A 13,610-nucleotide genomic window follows, 5' to 3' on the forward strand; every position below is an offset into this window, starting at 1 on the left:
AACACACATGCAAATGTGATCTTTGTTTTTCTGCAATTTAATACAGGAATATACAATGGATGTCTTCTTTCGTCAGACATGGGTAGATAAAAGATTAAAATATGATGGCCCTATTGAAATTTTAAGACTAAACAACTTGATGGTTTCGAAGGTATGGACTCCTGACACTTTCTTCAGGAATGGGAAAAAGTCTGTTGCACATAATATGACAGCCCCAAATAAACTCTTCAGAATAATGAGAAATGGCACCATCCTGTACACAATGAGGTATCTAATGTGTTTGTTTGACTTCTTACAATTACTGTATGCAAAAGTTGTACTGCCTAGACAAAATGGCAACCAGAGACTATTTAATTTGTTCCATTATAGGCTTACAATAAGTGCAGAGTGTCCCATGAGATTAGTGGATTTTCCCATGGATGGTCATGCTTGTCCTCTCAAATTTGGGAGTTGTAAGTTGCAATTATGAAATTTCTTGTAACTACAGAATTTAAATAGTAGACGTAAATTTTGAGCAATTACTAGACTTTCTGAATATATACAGATATGTCTTGATATGCAATCCCTATGCAGACAAAACTCCTGTTAAGTGCCTTGGGACTTCCATTTAGGACTGCAAAAATTAAACCCAGAGAACTAAAAAGCAGGCGGTGATTCAGCTGTTACGTTAAACCCCACTATTCTGGATACATGGTTGCTTGAAATACATAGTTTTTCTTGGTTCTTGGGGAGGAATTGGATACTCAGTGAAGTGAGAGATTCCCTAGAGAAGACAAACTTGGCTTAAACCAGCAAGGTAAAAGACGCCTAGGGCAGCAGGTTAGCTGACTTTCTCTACATGTAGTGGAAGCACATTGTCATCTTAAGAAAGAGGTGTAGGTTATGTGCAGAGATGTAACCTCTAGTTGTAATTGTTGTTCTGCTGGCCTGTAAGAGGAGTGTGCATGGCAAGTTTAGACTAGATAACTTTTTAACTGGTGAGAAGAACCTTAGTGCGGATGACTCTCCTTTTCTGCTTTGAAGTCAGATGTAGATTTTTGAAAAATGTACAAACCTTGGATAGAAGGAACAGTTTGGGACATCTGCATAACAAATAAGAGAGGGTAGTTGTGTTTCCCTGATGTGAATCCAAAGCAGAGACCTCTGAGACCCCCTGGAGATGGTTGGTGCACTCCATTAACTATCTTGTCATTCTTTTAAGCCTTCTTGGTCACTGACTTCTCTGCTTTAGACCCTCTGACGGCTGGACATTAATCTGTTTTCCTTGACCCCAGAGCTCTGAAGTCAAAAATGGCTGGAGAACCCTCACAGATTTTCCATAGCATAAATTTAGCTTATACAGGTGGGTAGTCAACCTGAACAGGGGTATTGAAGACACTGCTCTGATATGATTTTTCATCCCTGCCACAGTGAGACTGGAGACCAGGTGCGGCAAGATTTGTCTTTGGTATCAGCTGTATGATAGGGCTGCTTTGGTAGTGGGGGCTCATCCACAGTCATAGCTCTTCAGACAGAATCACCAGTCAACAGGAATTGTGCTGAACCTAGTCTGATACTTCCCACAGCGAAACTTGAAATAACATGTAGCCATTTCAAATGTAAGACTGATTTGATTCAATTTTAACAGGAGTTTGGACTGTGTAGGGATTGAATGCTAGCCCTAAGATATGTCTTTTGCATTAAATGTAAAATGTTTCTTTGTGTGTGCTTATTTTGGGGCTGTTGTGAATTTTTTACTGACCTCTGGTTTCTGGCAAATATTTTAAACAGAAGTTTAAAATATTGTAGTTTTTAGTGCAGTCATTCTTTTCTATAAAGAAATGTGCATCCAATCTTCAAATATATCCTCCCAAATATATCCTCCCTCCTCTTTTTTTTCAGATTAGTATATTTTAACAGTAAAATTTCAGTTAGAAATTGCTAAAATAAAGACAAACTTTGCATGCCCAGTAAGGGCTGATCCAGAAGGGATTTGTGTTTAGTCTTCACACTCATATGTGAAGTGAATTTATGTGTGATACTTGACATATTTATTATGATCTTATTTATTCTACTCCGAGGGTGGCTTTTTGGGGGTAACTTAACATGAAGGGTATCTTCTGAAATTGTTCATGTGTGTTTTACTGTTTGGTTTCAGTAGGTTTGGCTTGGCTTCTTAGTAAGGCATGAGAAAAAGTTTTCTATTTATGCAAACTGATGCTGTGTTGTAGATGCTTATCCAAAGAGTGAAATGATTTATACCTGGACAAAAGGACCTGAGAAGTCAGTGGAAGTTCCTGAGGAGTCTTCCAGTTTAGTTCAGTATGACCTGCTTGGGCATACAGTATCCTCTGAAACTATTAAATCTATTACAGGTAGGAATCTCATCAGTAAAAATCAACTTGAGGTAAAACTAACCTGTAACATTGCCCAAAACTTTTTTCCTTTTTCTTCCTGTAGGTTATTCTACAGAATGTCATAGGGTATGTGTTAAGGGCTGATAGTGTAAATCTGAATTAGGTTTCTGTCCTTGAGATTTACATTTGCAGATTCATTACAGTAGATTGCGACAGTCTTTCAGAAAGCTGGAATGAGATCATTACTCCAAGGGACAAAATGAGCATTTAATCACTGCTTAAAATGCAGTTTGAAGAGTCAAGAGGATGCCTGGGTGAGGAAGTAATTTCTCAGCACTGTCTCCATGTTATGTGCAAAAGACTTCCTTTGTTTGGGAGTGCAAACAGCCCAGGATAGAAGAACAGCATACAGAATGGGTCATTAAAATCATAAAAACCCTCTAGTCAGATAAGGGTAGGCACAAATGCATTAGTCACAATAGATACTTCTGCTGATTTGTGCTGTAAGAAATAAGGCAAATGGCAACTACAGGCATCCAAAATGAGTGAAGTATCACTGATGAGCAGTGTGGTGATAAACAAGCATATTCCCAAAATATTTTTAAAATTTGGAATAATTTTCTAAGCATCAGCAGGTTTGGGTGTTGTGAGATAGTCAAAATGAAACTAACAAAGCAAATATATTTGATGTATTGCTCTGTGGATGTTTTTACTCATAGATAAAATGGCATTTTGCAATTCACTAGAAATTTACTTTTCAGCATCTAGATTATTATGAGTTAACAAAAAAATGTCCTTGCTGTCCCTAAAGGCTAATTCTGTAGTGCTTTATTTAGACAGTTTATTGAGTTTATGGTAAAACTGCTTTTTTGGTCTGTTTGCTTAATATGAATGATGACATTTTAGATAAATTTAGAGTATTTTTAATCCTTCTCAATGATTTTTGCATTTGTTTCATTATCATAGCAGGGCTGACTTATAAACCTAGCAAAAAGCTGAGATGCTTGCAAAACGTTTGATGCGTATCATTGTTCTTATTGTTTTATTCAGCAGGTAGGTACCACAATGTTACGGATACTATGGTAGGTAGATAATTTGTGTCTTGGGATTCTCTTCTTCAACAGCTGTCAAAAAGATTTTTAAAACCATGTCTATACTGTAAAATGTAATCCAGTATTAGCTGTATTATAGTATTTTTGATGTCAGCTCCTGGATGGCACTGTAAGGACCTACTGTTTCTAGGATTGTTTAAAAAAACCTTTCATTCATTCTTGTTCTAAAGAAGATATCTTTGTGTACATGTTAAGTAATATGAATAACATCACCTTAAACAATCCTAGTTGAGAGTCTGAAACATTTATTCTGCAACACAGATTTCATACACAGAGAAATATTTTCTTTTTTTTTTTAGGTGAATATATTGTTATGACAGTTTATTTCCACCTCAGACGGAAAATGGGTTATTTTATGATTCAGACCTATATCCCATGCATTATGACCGTGATCCTCTCCCAAGTTTCATTTTGGATAAATAAGGAATCTGTTCCTGCTAGAACTGTATTTGGTAATTATTTCTTTTTTTACTTTTTCTTGTACTTGCTCTTTTAATAGCTCTCACTAGAATAGGGCTTTTTAGTTCCTTGGGGTATGCTCCATGCTGTTGCAGAAATAAGGGAATAATTTAAATTCACAGGAAATTTTGCTATTGATGTATGAAGAATGTTGTTATATGAATCCTTGGACTCTGAAGAGAAACTTGGAATATATAATCTGAAAGGTGGCATTGTCACCTCTAGCAAATGACTGCTCAGCTCTAGGGATTCTACCTGCTTGAGGGAGCAAACTGGAAAGATCTTGCTCTGAGTAATACACTCAAGTCCTTAGTCTGCATCCAGATCAGGTTTATCTTCCAGTGGACAGTAGTGTAAGTACTTGAACTCACACTTTATAGAATACTTGTAAAATAAATTGATTTGGAGTGTGAGATGTTCAAATGTCTTGTTATGAGGTATCTGTGTCCTCAGTGGAAGCTTGCTATGAGTAAGGCTTAGATTCTGTTACTGTAATTTCATATTTAGTGCTCTTCTTTCCTTTCTGCCATTGCCATCATGAGAATGGATTACAAAAGCAAAATGATCACAAGATATTAAAATTTCCCTCATCAAAATGCAGCTTGAATGAGATGCTACAGTGAAAATAACAGAAAATCTTCTGTGGAAGACAAAGTGTAGGAATCTAAATGGAAATACGTTTCCTAACAAAGAAATAGGATAAAAACATTTTAAAAGCAGCATTTATAGAACAATGTCTTGACTTCATAATGCACTGTAGTCTAAAGAAGGAAGAGAATGTTCTACTAAAAGTGTTTCTACAGACTGATAGATGCTGTCAAGAGTGATAGGAATTAATGTTTTTTAGTGATGGCCCATTCAAACACGTAACTGGAGTCAAAACACTGTATCACAAGTGAGACAAGGTTGATGTTTATAGGGAGAAATAACCTGTAAACCTATTAAGAACCCCACTAACTTTCAACTCAATTGTTACATTAGACAAACTGGTATATCACTTCATATGCCTTTGCAGTGGTGTTAAATAATGGTACTTTTTTGTATGGAGTATTGCCACAAACTGGAAATATAGAATCTGTATTTACAGAGCAAATGAGTTTTTTCATACAGAATATGGAGCAATAAATGTAATATGTGTAATTTCATGTATGTGAAGCTAAAAAAAAAATAGTTTGGGCATCCACTAACTTACAGATAACTCACTAAAATGCATTTGATAGCAACTTACTGAAAATATGGCAGCAAGTGTCTTCCTAGTTTTGAGACAAATTATGACAGGGGCCCTGTTTTCCAAAGGTTTATTTTTAAAAGAGAAAAAGAGATAGGCAAGAGATAGGAAAGAAGCCATAATACTGCTCTGGTACCAGCTTTCTAGAGGAACTGTCAGAAGAGGCTAACCAAAAGATCGTTCTGTTGGACACTGCAGGATTAGGGAGAACTTGGCAAAGGTAACATGGAGGACTAAGGGACATCGGTCCATGATTTCTGCAGTTAGAGCTTCAGACACCTGAAATCTGGTGATTGTGGGAGAGTGGAAAGACAGCATTATTTTTAGAACAACTTTTAACCATATAAAAATATATTAATAGTATTTAAATATAAAAATTAATGTTAAAACTTAATGTCTGTGTGCATCTTAAGTCAGAAGCTTGTCAATATTTAGCTTTGGATAAATACAGTGTATGTGCAAATACAATATTTTTACCAGAAGTTAATTCCCTACCCTGTAAATCCCTATGACATATATGGGCAGTTGTACTGGCAGCTCCAAGTCTTCCAGAAGAATGATTTAATAGGGAAAAATCTGATAAAGAGTGTCAGTAAACTATAATATTGTCACAGCTCCCATCTCATCCTTGTTTTTGCTTACTGTTTGGTCATTTATTTCACTTTATCGTATTTTTACATTTATTAAACAAGTGCTTTTAGAAACAATTCAGACAAACTTTTGGCTTGAAGTGGACGAAGATCCACTCAGGTCCTTAGAAAGGATAGGGCTAAACAGGGATGTGTCTCCTCCAGGGGAAAAAACAAACTCAAACAACTTTCCATAATTTATTCTTTTTCTAGGACTTAAACATTTTCAGTGGTGTGGTTTTCAACACCGTCCCACTGAAGAAGGTTTTGTGAGCTTGCATCTGTATTTTTTATCCTCTTGAAAACTGAGATATCCTTTGAGCTCTCATGACCTGGCTATTACTCTTTTTTTCATTTTTCTTCTTTAGTAGGAAGGATTGATTTTATGGTTACCAGTTCTCTGTATGGCAATGTGTAGGTGAAGCTTTTTTTAATCATATTACCTTGATGGAATGCCATCATTTAGCAAACAGGGATGTGGGGAATCTGTTGAAAAACATATCCTTAATGAGCTTAAATTCTTCTGAGCTAAGAATTGCGTCTTGAATTAGAATGGGTACAGTGTTCTTTTCATAAGAGTAAAAACATGTCTATTTGTAGTCACTCATCCTTGAGGTTATCATGCTAGGATTTGTGCAGTGTTCACTACATTCTTGGGGTTTTACTTTTGTATGATATGGGATGTTTTTTTTGATGATAACAGAGAAAAAAAGACCTAATTCATTTGTTTTAATACAGCATGTATTTGCATTTGAAGTACTACCGTGAAGTGGCCGTATTTTGAGTTCAGTGTTCATGCTTGCACACTTTTTAATTAAAGTTGTTCTTTCAGAAGATGAAATTCTAATTAAATTTCATTGGCTGACTAGTAGCAGAAGGCTGTAAAAAAAGGTGATATTTTCTTAACTAACAGAGTTTTTAACATAATATTCTTCCTTAGCACCAAAACAATTTGTCATGATTTAATGGCTCCTGTATTACGAGTGTGATCAGAGGCACAGATGCAGGGTAATAGGTGGCATTCAGAACCCTTTACAGGAAAAGTCATGTTTTTGTTGCCATCTGAGGAGTATTCCCCAATTTAAGAACTTAAATTTTATTTAAATGTTTAGAAAATAACTTGTAAAAAATTCTACTGAACTTGATGTGAAAAAAAAATGAAACAAAGGCTTCTGCGTTTTCTTTATGTGAACTTCAGATGATCTGCTGAAGCCATGGCTTCCTGTGCCTCCTTTAAAAAGTGGTTAACTGTGGGCTTGGCTGCTCATGGATATGTGATGGTTGCCATGACTTAGATCTAATGCAGTGTTCACAAGCAACAGAGAAAGATTCACAAGTGATTTAAAATTCTTTGTTTGAAACTGCTTGCCAGTTCTTGCTTTGTTTTACTTTGATTCAACAGTTCTTTGGCTTTATTTTTTTTGAAGGAATAACCACAGTGTTGACAATGACGACACTGAGCATCAGTGCAAGACATTCACTGCCAAAAGTATCCTATGCTACTGCCATGGACTGGTTCATAGCGGTTTGCTTTGCCTTTGTGTTCTCTGCTCTTATTGAGTTTGCTGCTGTCAACTATTTTACTAACATTCAAATGGAAAAAGCCAAAAGGAAGACGGTAAAGTCCCTTCTTGAATTTCCAGTTGCTCCAGTACAAAGAAAAAGAAGTACAGAAGAGACATTCATGGTACGTTTTCAGCTTACACAAACATTTTCTGTGTTTTTGGTAGTGTTTCTTGGTCAAAATTGGCCTTTAGCTTCTTCCCAGGTTCCCTTTGAGCTAATGACGCAGTGTACATCAGCTTAATGGAAGGCCAATACTACACTATATTCAATTATAAAAACCTGTAAAACATGATTCAGTTCTTATTTGCATTACTGAATAAACTCAGGGGAGAGGTGGTTATGATGTCCATCCATACCTGCAGTCTCTTCTATGTTTATTTGTGTTTTGGTGAAGGTCAGTTAGGATGGGTACCTTGAAGAAACTTCATTTCCTTTTGCACTTTGATTCTGTATGGACTGATTATTAGGCCAAGATACTGCAGATTGTAAGGGCAGCATGTTATCTTATATAGCTAATGTCTTTAATGAATTAAAATATGTTAAAACATTGCAGTTGTACCTTGGAGCTCTTCCCTAAACATCACAGTTCTCCTTGCATTGGATATATTGCCTATCAAGAGCTTTCTTTCTTTATCATTACAATTTCAGGAATTTTTGAAGAATGCTGGATGGAAACTTTATGCCTACTATAGATATCATTTTCATGTAATTTTTGTATCTTTGCACAGTAGTTCACCTCAATTCCCCCAAGTTTTTGGGGCTCTGTTTAACAAAATGCTTTCCTGCTTTCCTAGTGCTTTGGATTAAGTGTGACTTGTGTGGGAGCTGTTTTAGTGTGTGGACTAGTTAATAAGTGCTTGATCTCATTTCCAGTAGAGTTCACTGGTGATTACCCCTTCCTCCCTTTTCCCATTCCCAATAAGTGGTGCTTACTCTCTGCTACATCTATTCACGAGGCACACAGCACAGAGTCATTGCAGCACCTGTCCCAGCCATGCGGTAGGCCAGTACTTCCCAGCCATGACTGACTCTTGGCAACACCACTCAAGAAGTGAGACGCTGACAGCAGCATTGTAATTGACTTACTCTTCCTGTCAGGCTGACTTTGTAATTTCCTTTGGCTGAGCCAGGATTTCAGAAGTGCTGTTTTAGACTAACTCTTGTTAATTTTGTCTTCTGTCTCTTTTAACATCTCGTTTGTCTCCTTCCCTATTCATCTTCTCATTTTTGCCTTCCCACCCCTTCCATTTTCTATTGCTGCTCAGCTGCTGTCCACCCACTTCCATTTTTCTTCCTCTTCTTTGCTCTCCTACTGTAGATACTGTTTTCAATCTCCTGGCTATGTTGTTCTGTTAGCTCCCATTTCTGCTTAAAAGGATGGATGTGCTCCTGAAGGGTTTGTTATTTGTCACTCCATTGGCTGCTGGCAAGAGACAGGAACCAAGAAATATGTTTATAGTAGCATGTAGTTCACCTTGTACACAGAGGTATTAGTGCTATGAGCTTATGCTAAGCTTCTTGACTGTGCAGCATGAAGTTTAGTAGAGTGTCTTGGCTGCTCCTGAGGAGTGTTAGTAAATACTGCTTTTGGTGGTTGGTTTTATTTGCACGCATAGGAAAATAAATTACCTAAGAACAGTTTAATCCTGGGTTTATTTATAAGATTTTATTTAAAACAATAGGAAAAAACAGTAGTTTTCTCAGGAAGGAGAATAAAACTGTTATTCTCATGGAGGCTTAAGAAAACTCTTTTGATTCATGGATTGAATTGCTTTAAGTTAGTAGTGTATAATGCTTAGCCATTTATACATATTTTGGAGAAATTTCTCTTTTCTCTTTTTCTTTCTGTTGTTGTTATTATTATTATTACTATTATTATTTTAAAAACAGCAGCAACATACACAGCTTCACCCAACCTGAAAGATAGATAAAATGAGATGTGAACAGTTCTATTCCACTGCTTAATTAATACTGCCGTGATAAATGTGGTAACGTTCTCACAGATTGGAAGATTTTAAAAGCACTCAAGGGAGCAATCTACTCAAGGGGTTACACATTAATGTTATGATTATGTAAGTGAGTGATAGTGTTGATTTTACCTTGAACTGTTATTTTTTTTCACGGCTTTCTCCCTAATTATGCTTATACTAAGACTTGAGACTGCTCTTCCAAGACAGCCGTACAAGGTGAGCCCACAGCTATTGTTACAAAGGCTTAACTACCATGCAATCCTTTCTATGACTGGAGGATAACTTCTGGTCTCCTGCTGTGCAGAACAGAAGCTAGGATCACTTCTCTGATTCTCTAGAACCTAACATAGATGCTACACTCTGCTTTCCAACCTGACATGTAAAATACTCCTTGCTGTTTTTTTCTTATAAGGACTAATCTAGAATTTTCTTTATTCCTTATTATTATGTATTATATTATCTTTTATTATTATTATATTATTTCTTTATTCCTTATTATGAATCTGATTTTTTGTTCTGCACATATACTGTCTAGTCAGTGCTGATTTACTAGAGATAATGAAATCTCAGATTCCTTGGTACTGAGATTGGTGGTGAGTTTGTGGTGCACAAAGAATGCAGGACAGTAGCTGGGCTGCAGCATGTCATCTGTAAGCAGTGTTTCTTAATGTAAATCTACATATTTTTTCTCCAGAGATAAATGATAGGCTTGATTTCTTGACCCAATTAGTGTTTAAAAAAATTTCTGTACTATACTGGCACTATTGTGATAGAAATTCTGTTGATAGCAGTACAATTGCCAGAGCTCAAGGAAAAGTTGTGTTTTAAACTTGAAACTTTTTTCAAACAGACTTTGCCTATAATACTAAATTTGCTAGTCTCCCAAAATTAAAGATTTTCACTTAGCCCAGGGAGGAAGTGTCTGCTAATTGGGAAAGAAGATGACTGAACACAGTTCTTTCTGTTGTATATCTCACCATTTGCAACCTGATTGGATCCTCTACTAATTGGCTGGGGAAAATCTCTGTGTTAAGCCTATTAGACCTATACTTTAGCCTGCCTTGGAGTGGCTTACAGGTGTGTCTCCCTGCTTTTTTTGCAAGTGAGGTGCCATCTGTATAGGTCCCCTGAAAAATTACAGAGCAGTTGAGGTTGTTAAGGAAAACAAATACGGTGATATTATACTTTTAAATAAGGGTTTTATGAGCTGTTGATTCTGCATTATTAACTGGATGGTTTCATGCATTTGACCTTTTTTTTCCCTCAAGTAACATGGGGGGATTGTCCTTGAAGGATTCTGTGAGGGAGCAAGTTGGGTTATGAAACTTGATTAGCTATGGAACATGAAGATTTTTCTATCTGATAATATTAGAAATTGGACATAATAATAGTAAACTTCGGTAAAATAAAGATAAATTGCACATTATTAGAAGTCCTTTTTTTGACAGGAAACCCACAGAAATAAAGTGGGTTTTCTGTATTGAATCAGTTCATATAATATTACTCATGCTAATTAGAATTTTTAGTGGTGGGTTATTTTTCTCTTCTCAGTCAAAACAACTTTTTTTAGTTGTCTTGGATCAAAGACAACTCCTATCATTTATCATTATGATCAAATGATTTGGATATATTACTTCATATTATATATTTCTTCACTATAACCAATAAATCTTTACTGTAGCCACTGTGGGCTATCTGCTTTTCTAAGTTATTCTCTTATGTAGTTATATTTACTTTTTTCCAGCTACATGATGGGTGTGACTGATGCATACACTGATTAAAGTAAGCATTAAATGCAGTTCAGAGGCTAGCTAAGTAGTCTGAACTGTGTCAGTTCCAACAAAAAATCATGGCATCAAGCTAATTTGCTGGGGTGAGGGTGGCAAGAGCAAGCCTCCAATAGCTGCAGATGCAGTGCATGTTCCTTTATCACTTGATTTGACTTTAGCCATGGTAATCTTCAATATTTTTTAATACTCCTTCCCCTCCCTACCCCATTTCAACTCTTCTTGGTGTCTTTAACTTCTTGATACAAAGTTAATGTGTTTCAATAAGGAGTGCCGGTCTGCAGTAGACATCCCAGCAGTAGGATCCAAGCTTTTTTGAGGTCTCCCTTGAGTTTACAAGGGACTTGGACAGACTTTCTATCAGGCACAGCAGGATAGCACTGAAATATGTCTAAGCCAAGAGAGGTAGGTTACACCATGGTTACCTGTGATTTCCTTGTTTTGGGAGCAAGTTAAAATGCTTTCTGGTTAGAGGGAATGAACCTATCCCTAAATGTTCTGAACTACTTTCTTTAGTATAAGCAGAAATGTTGCTGCAAGTCAATGTGTGATGGAAATGAATGATTTATAGTTTGTTATTGGACTCCTGAGTCTATTTTTATGCTTCTGTACTATTTCCTTTTTACTGTATTCCTATGAAGTTTATTTTTAAAGATCTACCCAGTTTTGGAAATGAAGAATGCTACTGAGAAGTAGTCTTCAAAAAATAGACTCCTAAACACTGGTAACATGAGCTTCAACCTCAGCTGTTTGTTAAAAGGGTGCAAAACTTGGGAAAAATCAGGTCAGACTCAAAAAAGCCCTTTTGAATGGAATTATTTCTTCAAACTCAGTCACAAGTAGCTTGTAACTGTCGATTTTCTTCCTCTTTTCTGAAGAGAGTTACATGTCATCTTGTCTTCAGCAAGCCCTGTAGCATCTAATGGGGGAGCTTGGGGGTCAAGCTCTTCACTGCCATGTAGGCACACACTCCTCTCCTTGCTTGGGTGGTATGTGACTGGCATCCACCTCGCAAGTTTACAAGAAATGTTGTCATGTCGACAATCTACACGCTGCTTTTGTGTGATTCAGATGTATTTTCTCTTGTATGAAATACTTGTCTTGTATGGACACAGCTCAAATTATATGATGGGGATGGGAGAGGAGTGGAGATCCTCTGGCAGCCCTTGGTGAACAGACGTCTAGAGCAGTTAATCTGGCTGATGGCCAGCTCTGTTCCCCAAACTCCTGACTTACAGAACAAAGATTGGGCCTGATAAATTGTTCTGATGGGCTGCATACAATCTTGAGGCTATAGGTACAATACTTCTTTTTTTAGTGTGTGTGCCATTTTTTTTTTTGTTGTTCTTAATCCCTGAAGTTGATTAATGATGAGATGTCAGCAGATAAACTCTTGTCTAAGGTCTAGATTTGAAGTGAAACAAATAATTTTAGCATCTGGATGAAAATTTCTGTTTGAATATATAGACTATTCTGTAATAGAGAGGTACAAAAAATGCACCAGACCTAGAGTAGTACCACTTGGTTACTTTGCTCCATCTTTGTAGTAGTAGAATAATAGCTTCCTTTGTCCCGACAAATAGTGAAGGGGAGTTAAACCCTGCTTCCTCATATGTGAAAGGAAGTATCTGATGAGCAGCTCAGTCTTGATGGCAGTACTTGGGCCACAGCTCTGGTTACTGGACTCCTTATGTGGATGCATAGCCCATCTCCTTTGTATGACTTAAACAGTCCTGCAGTTAGAACACCATTTCAGTTTTTAAATGTAATGACCATTTTTTTCTGCTTCACTACTTCTCCACTGCCTAGGGTGTTACGGTTTGGGTTTTTTTAGGGCAGTGGCATTTAAAACTCAGATCCTAATGAAGGACGTCAGGCTCAAGAAATGCATAGAGTTCATCTAAATATAAGGACAGGACCATACAAATGGAGGCGGCTGTGCCATGTGAATAATTTCTTTGACATGTAAACAGTTTTCTGCTGCACTAATTTCATTAGTCAACATTTTTGTTGTTGATGATTTACAGTCAAGATATGCTAGCATCAGGTTTAAGTAGGATGAGAGTGGATGCAGGTCATAAACAACTGGCACATTTTGTACTAAATGCTATTTGAAAGGTAGAAGAGATTGATCACCTGGGAGAAGGCTGCAGTGACTTAGTGGGAAATTTGAATGTTTGGATACCTGAAGATACAATAGATCCAAACCGGTTCATAAGATATTTTGTTAGCTGTGATGCTCAGGTTAAGTGTTTTGTGGGGCTTTTTTAGCTTCCTTGATTTTATTTGCCTTTTTCTTGTTTTGTTGCTTTCTATTTTGAGGTTTTTAAAGTGTTGTTTTTTTTTTTTGTTTTTTTTTTTTTTTTTTTTGGTTCGGGGCTTTTTTGTTGTTTGTTTTGTTTGTGGGGTTTTATTTTTGGGGTTATTTAGTGTGTTGTTTGGGGTTTTTGTGGTTTTTTTGTTTGTTTTTGGTTGGTTGGTTTATTTTGGTTCTTTTTTTATTTAGTTTTATTTTTTACTTGG

At 36.5% G+C, this 13,610-nt stretch overlaps 1 protein-coding gene across 1 annotated transcript in view; it reads left to right on the forward strand.

The window, feature by feature from the left end:
- Nucleotides 1–13,610, forward strand: part of GABRA4 (gamma-aminobutyric acid type A receptor subunit alpha4) — a gene marked incomplete at both ends in the record, with an annotated part of 37,242 nt that overhangs the window by 11,938 nt on the left and 11,694 nt on the right. Inside the window, 5 exons of the mRNA XM_082282551.1 lie at nt 47–267; nt 370–452; nt 2,211–2,354; nt 3,748–3,900; nt 7,192–7,451. Of these exons, the coding sequence (XP_082138677.1) occupies nt 47–267; nt 370–452; nt 2,211–2,354; nt 3,748–3,900; nt 7,192–7,451 (861 nt within the window). The remainder of the gene's footprint in view (nt 1–46; nt 268–369; nt 453–2,210; nt 2,355–3,747; nt 3,901–7,191; nt 7,452–13,610) is intronic.

This window comes from Coloeus monedula, assembly GCF_965178545.1.
Source record: "Coloeus monedula genome assembly, chromosome: 5".
In the NCBI taxonomy this organism is placed as follows: Eukaryota; Metazoa; Chordata; class Aves; order Passeriformes; family Corvidae; genus Coloeus; species Coloeus monedula.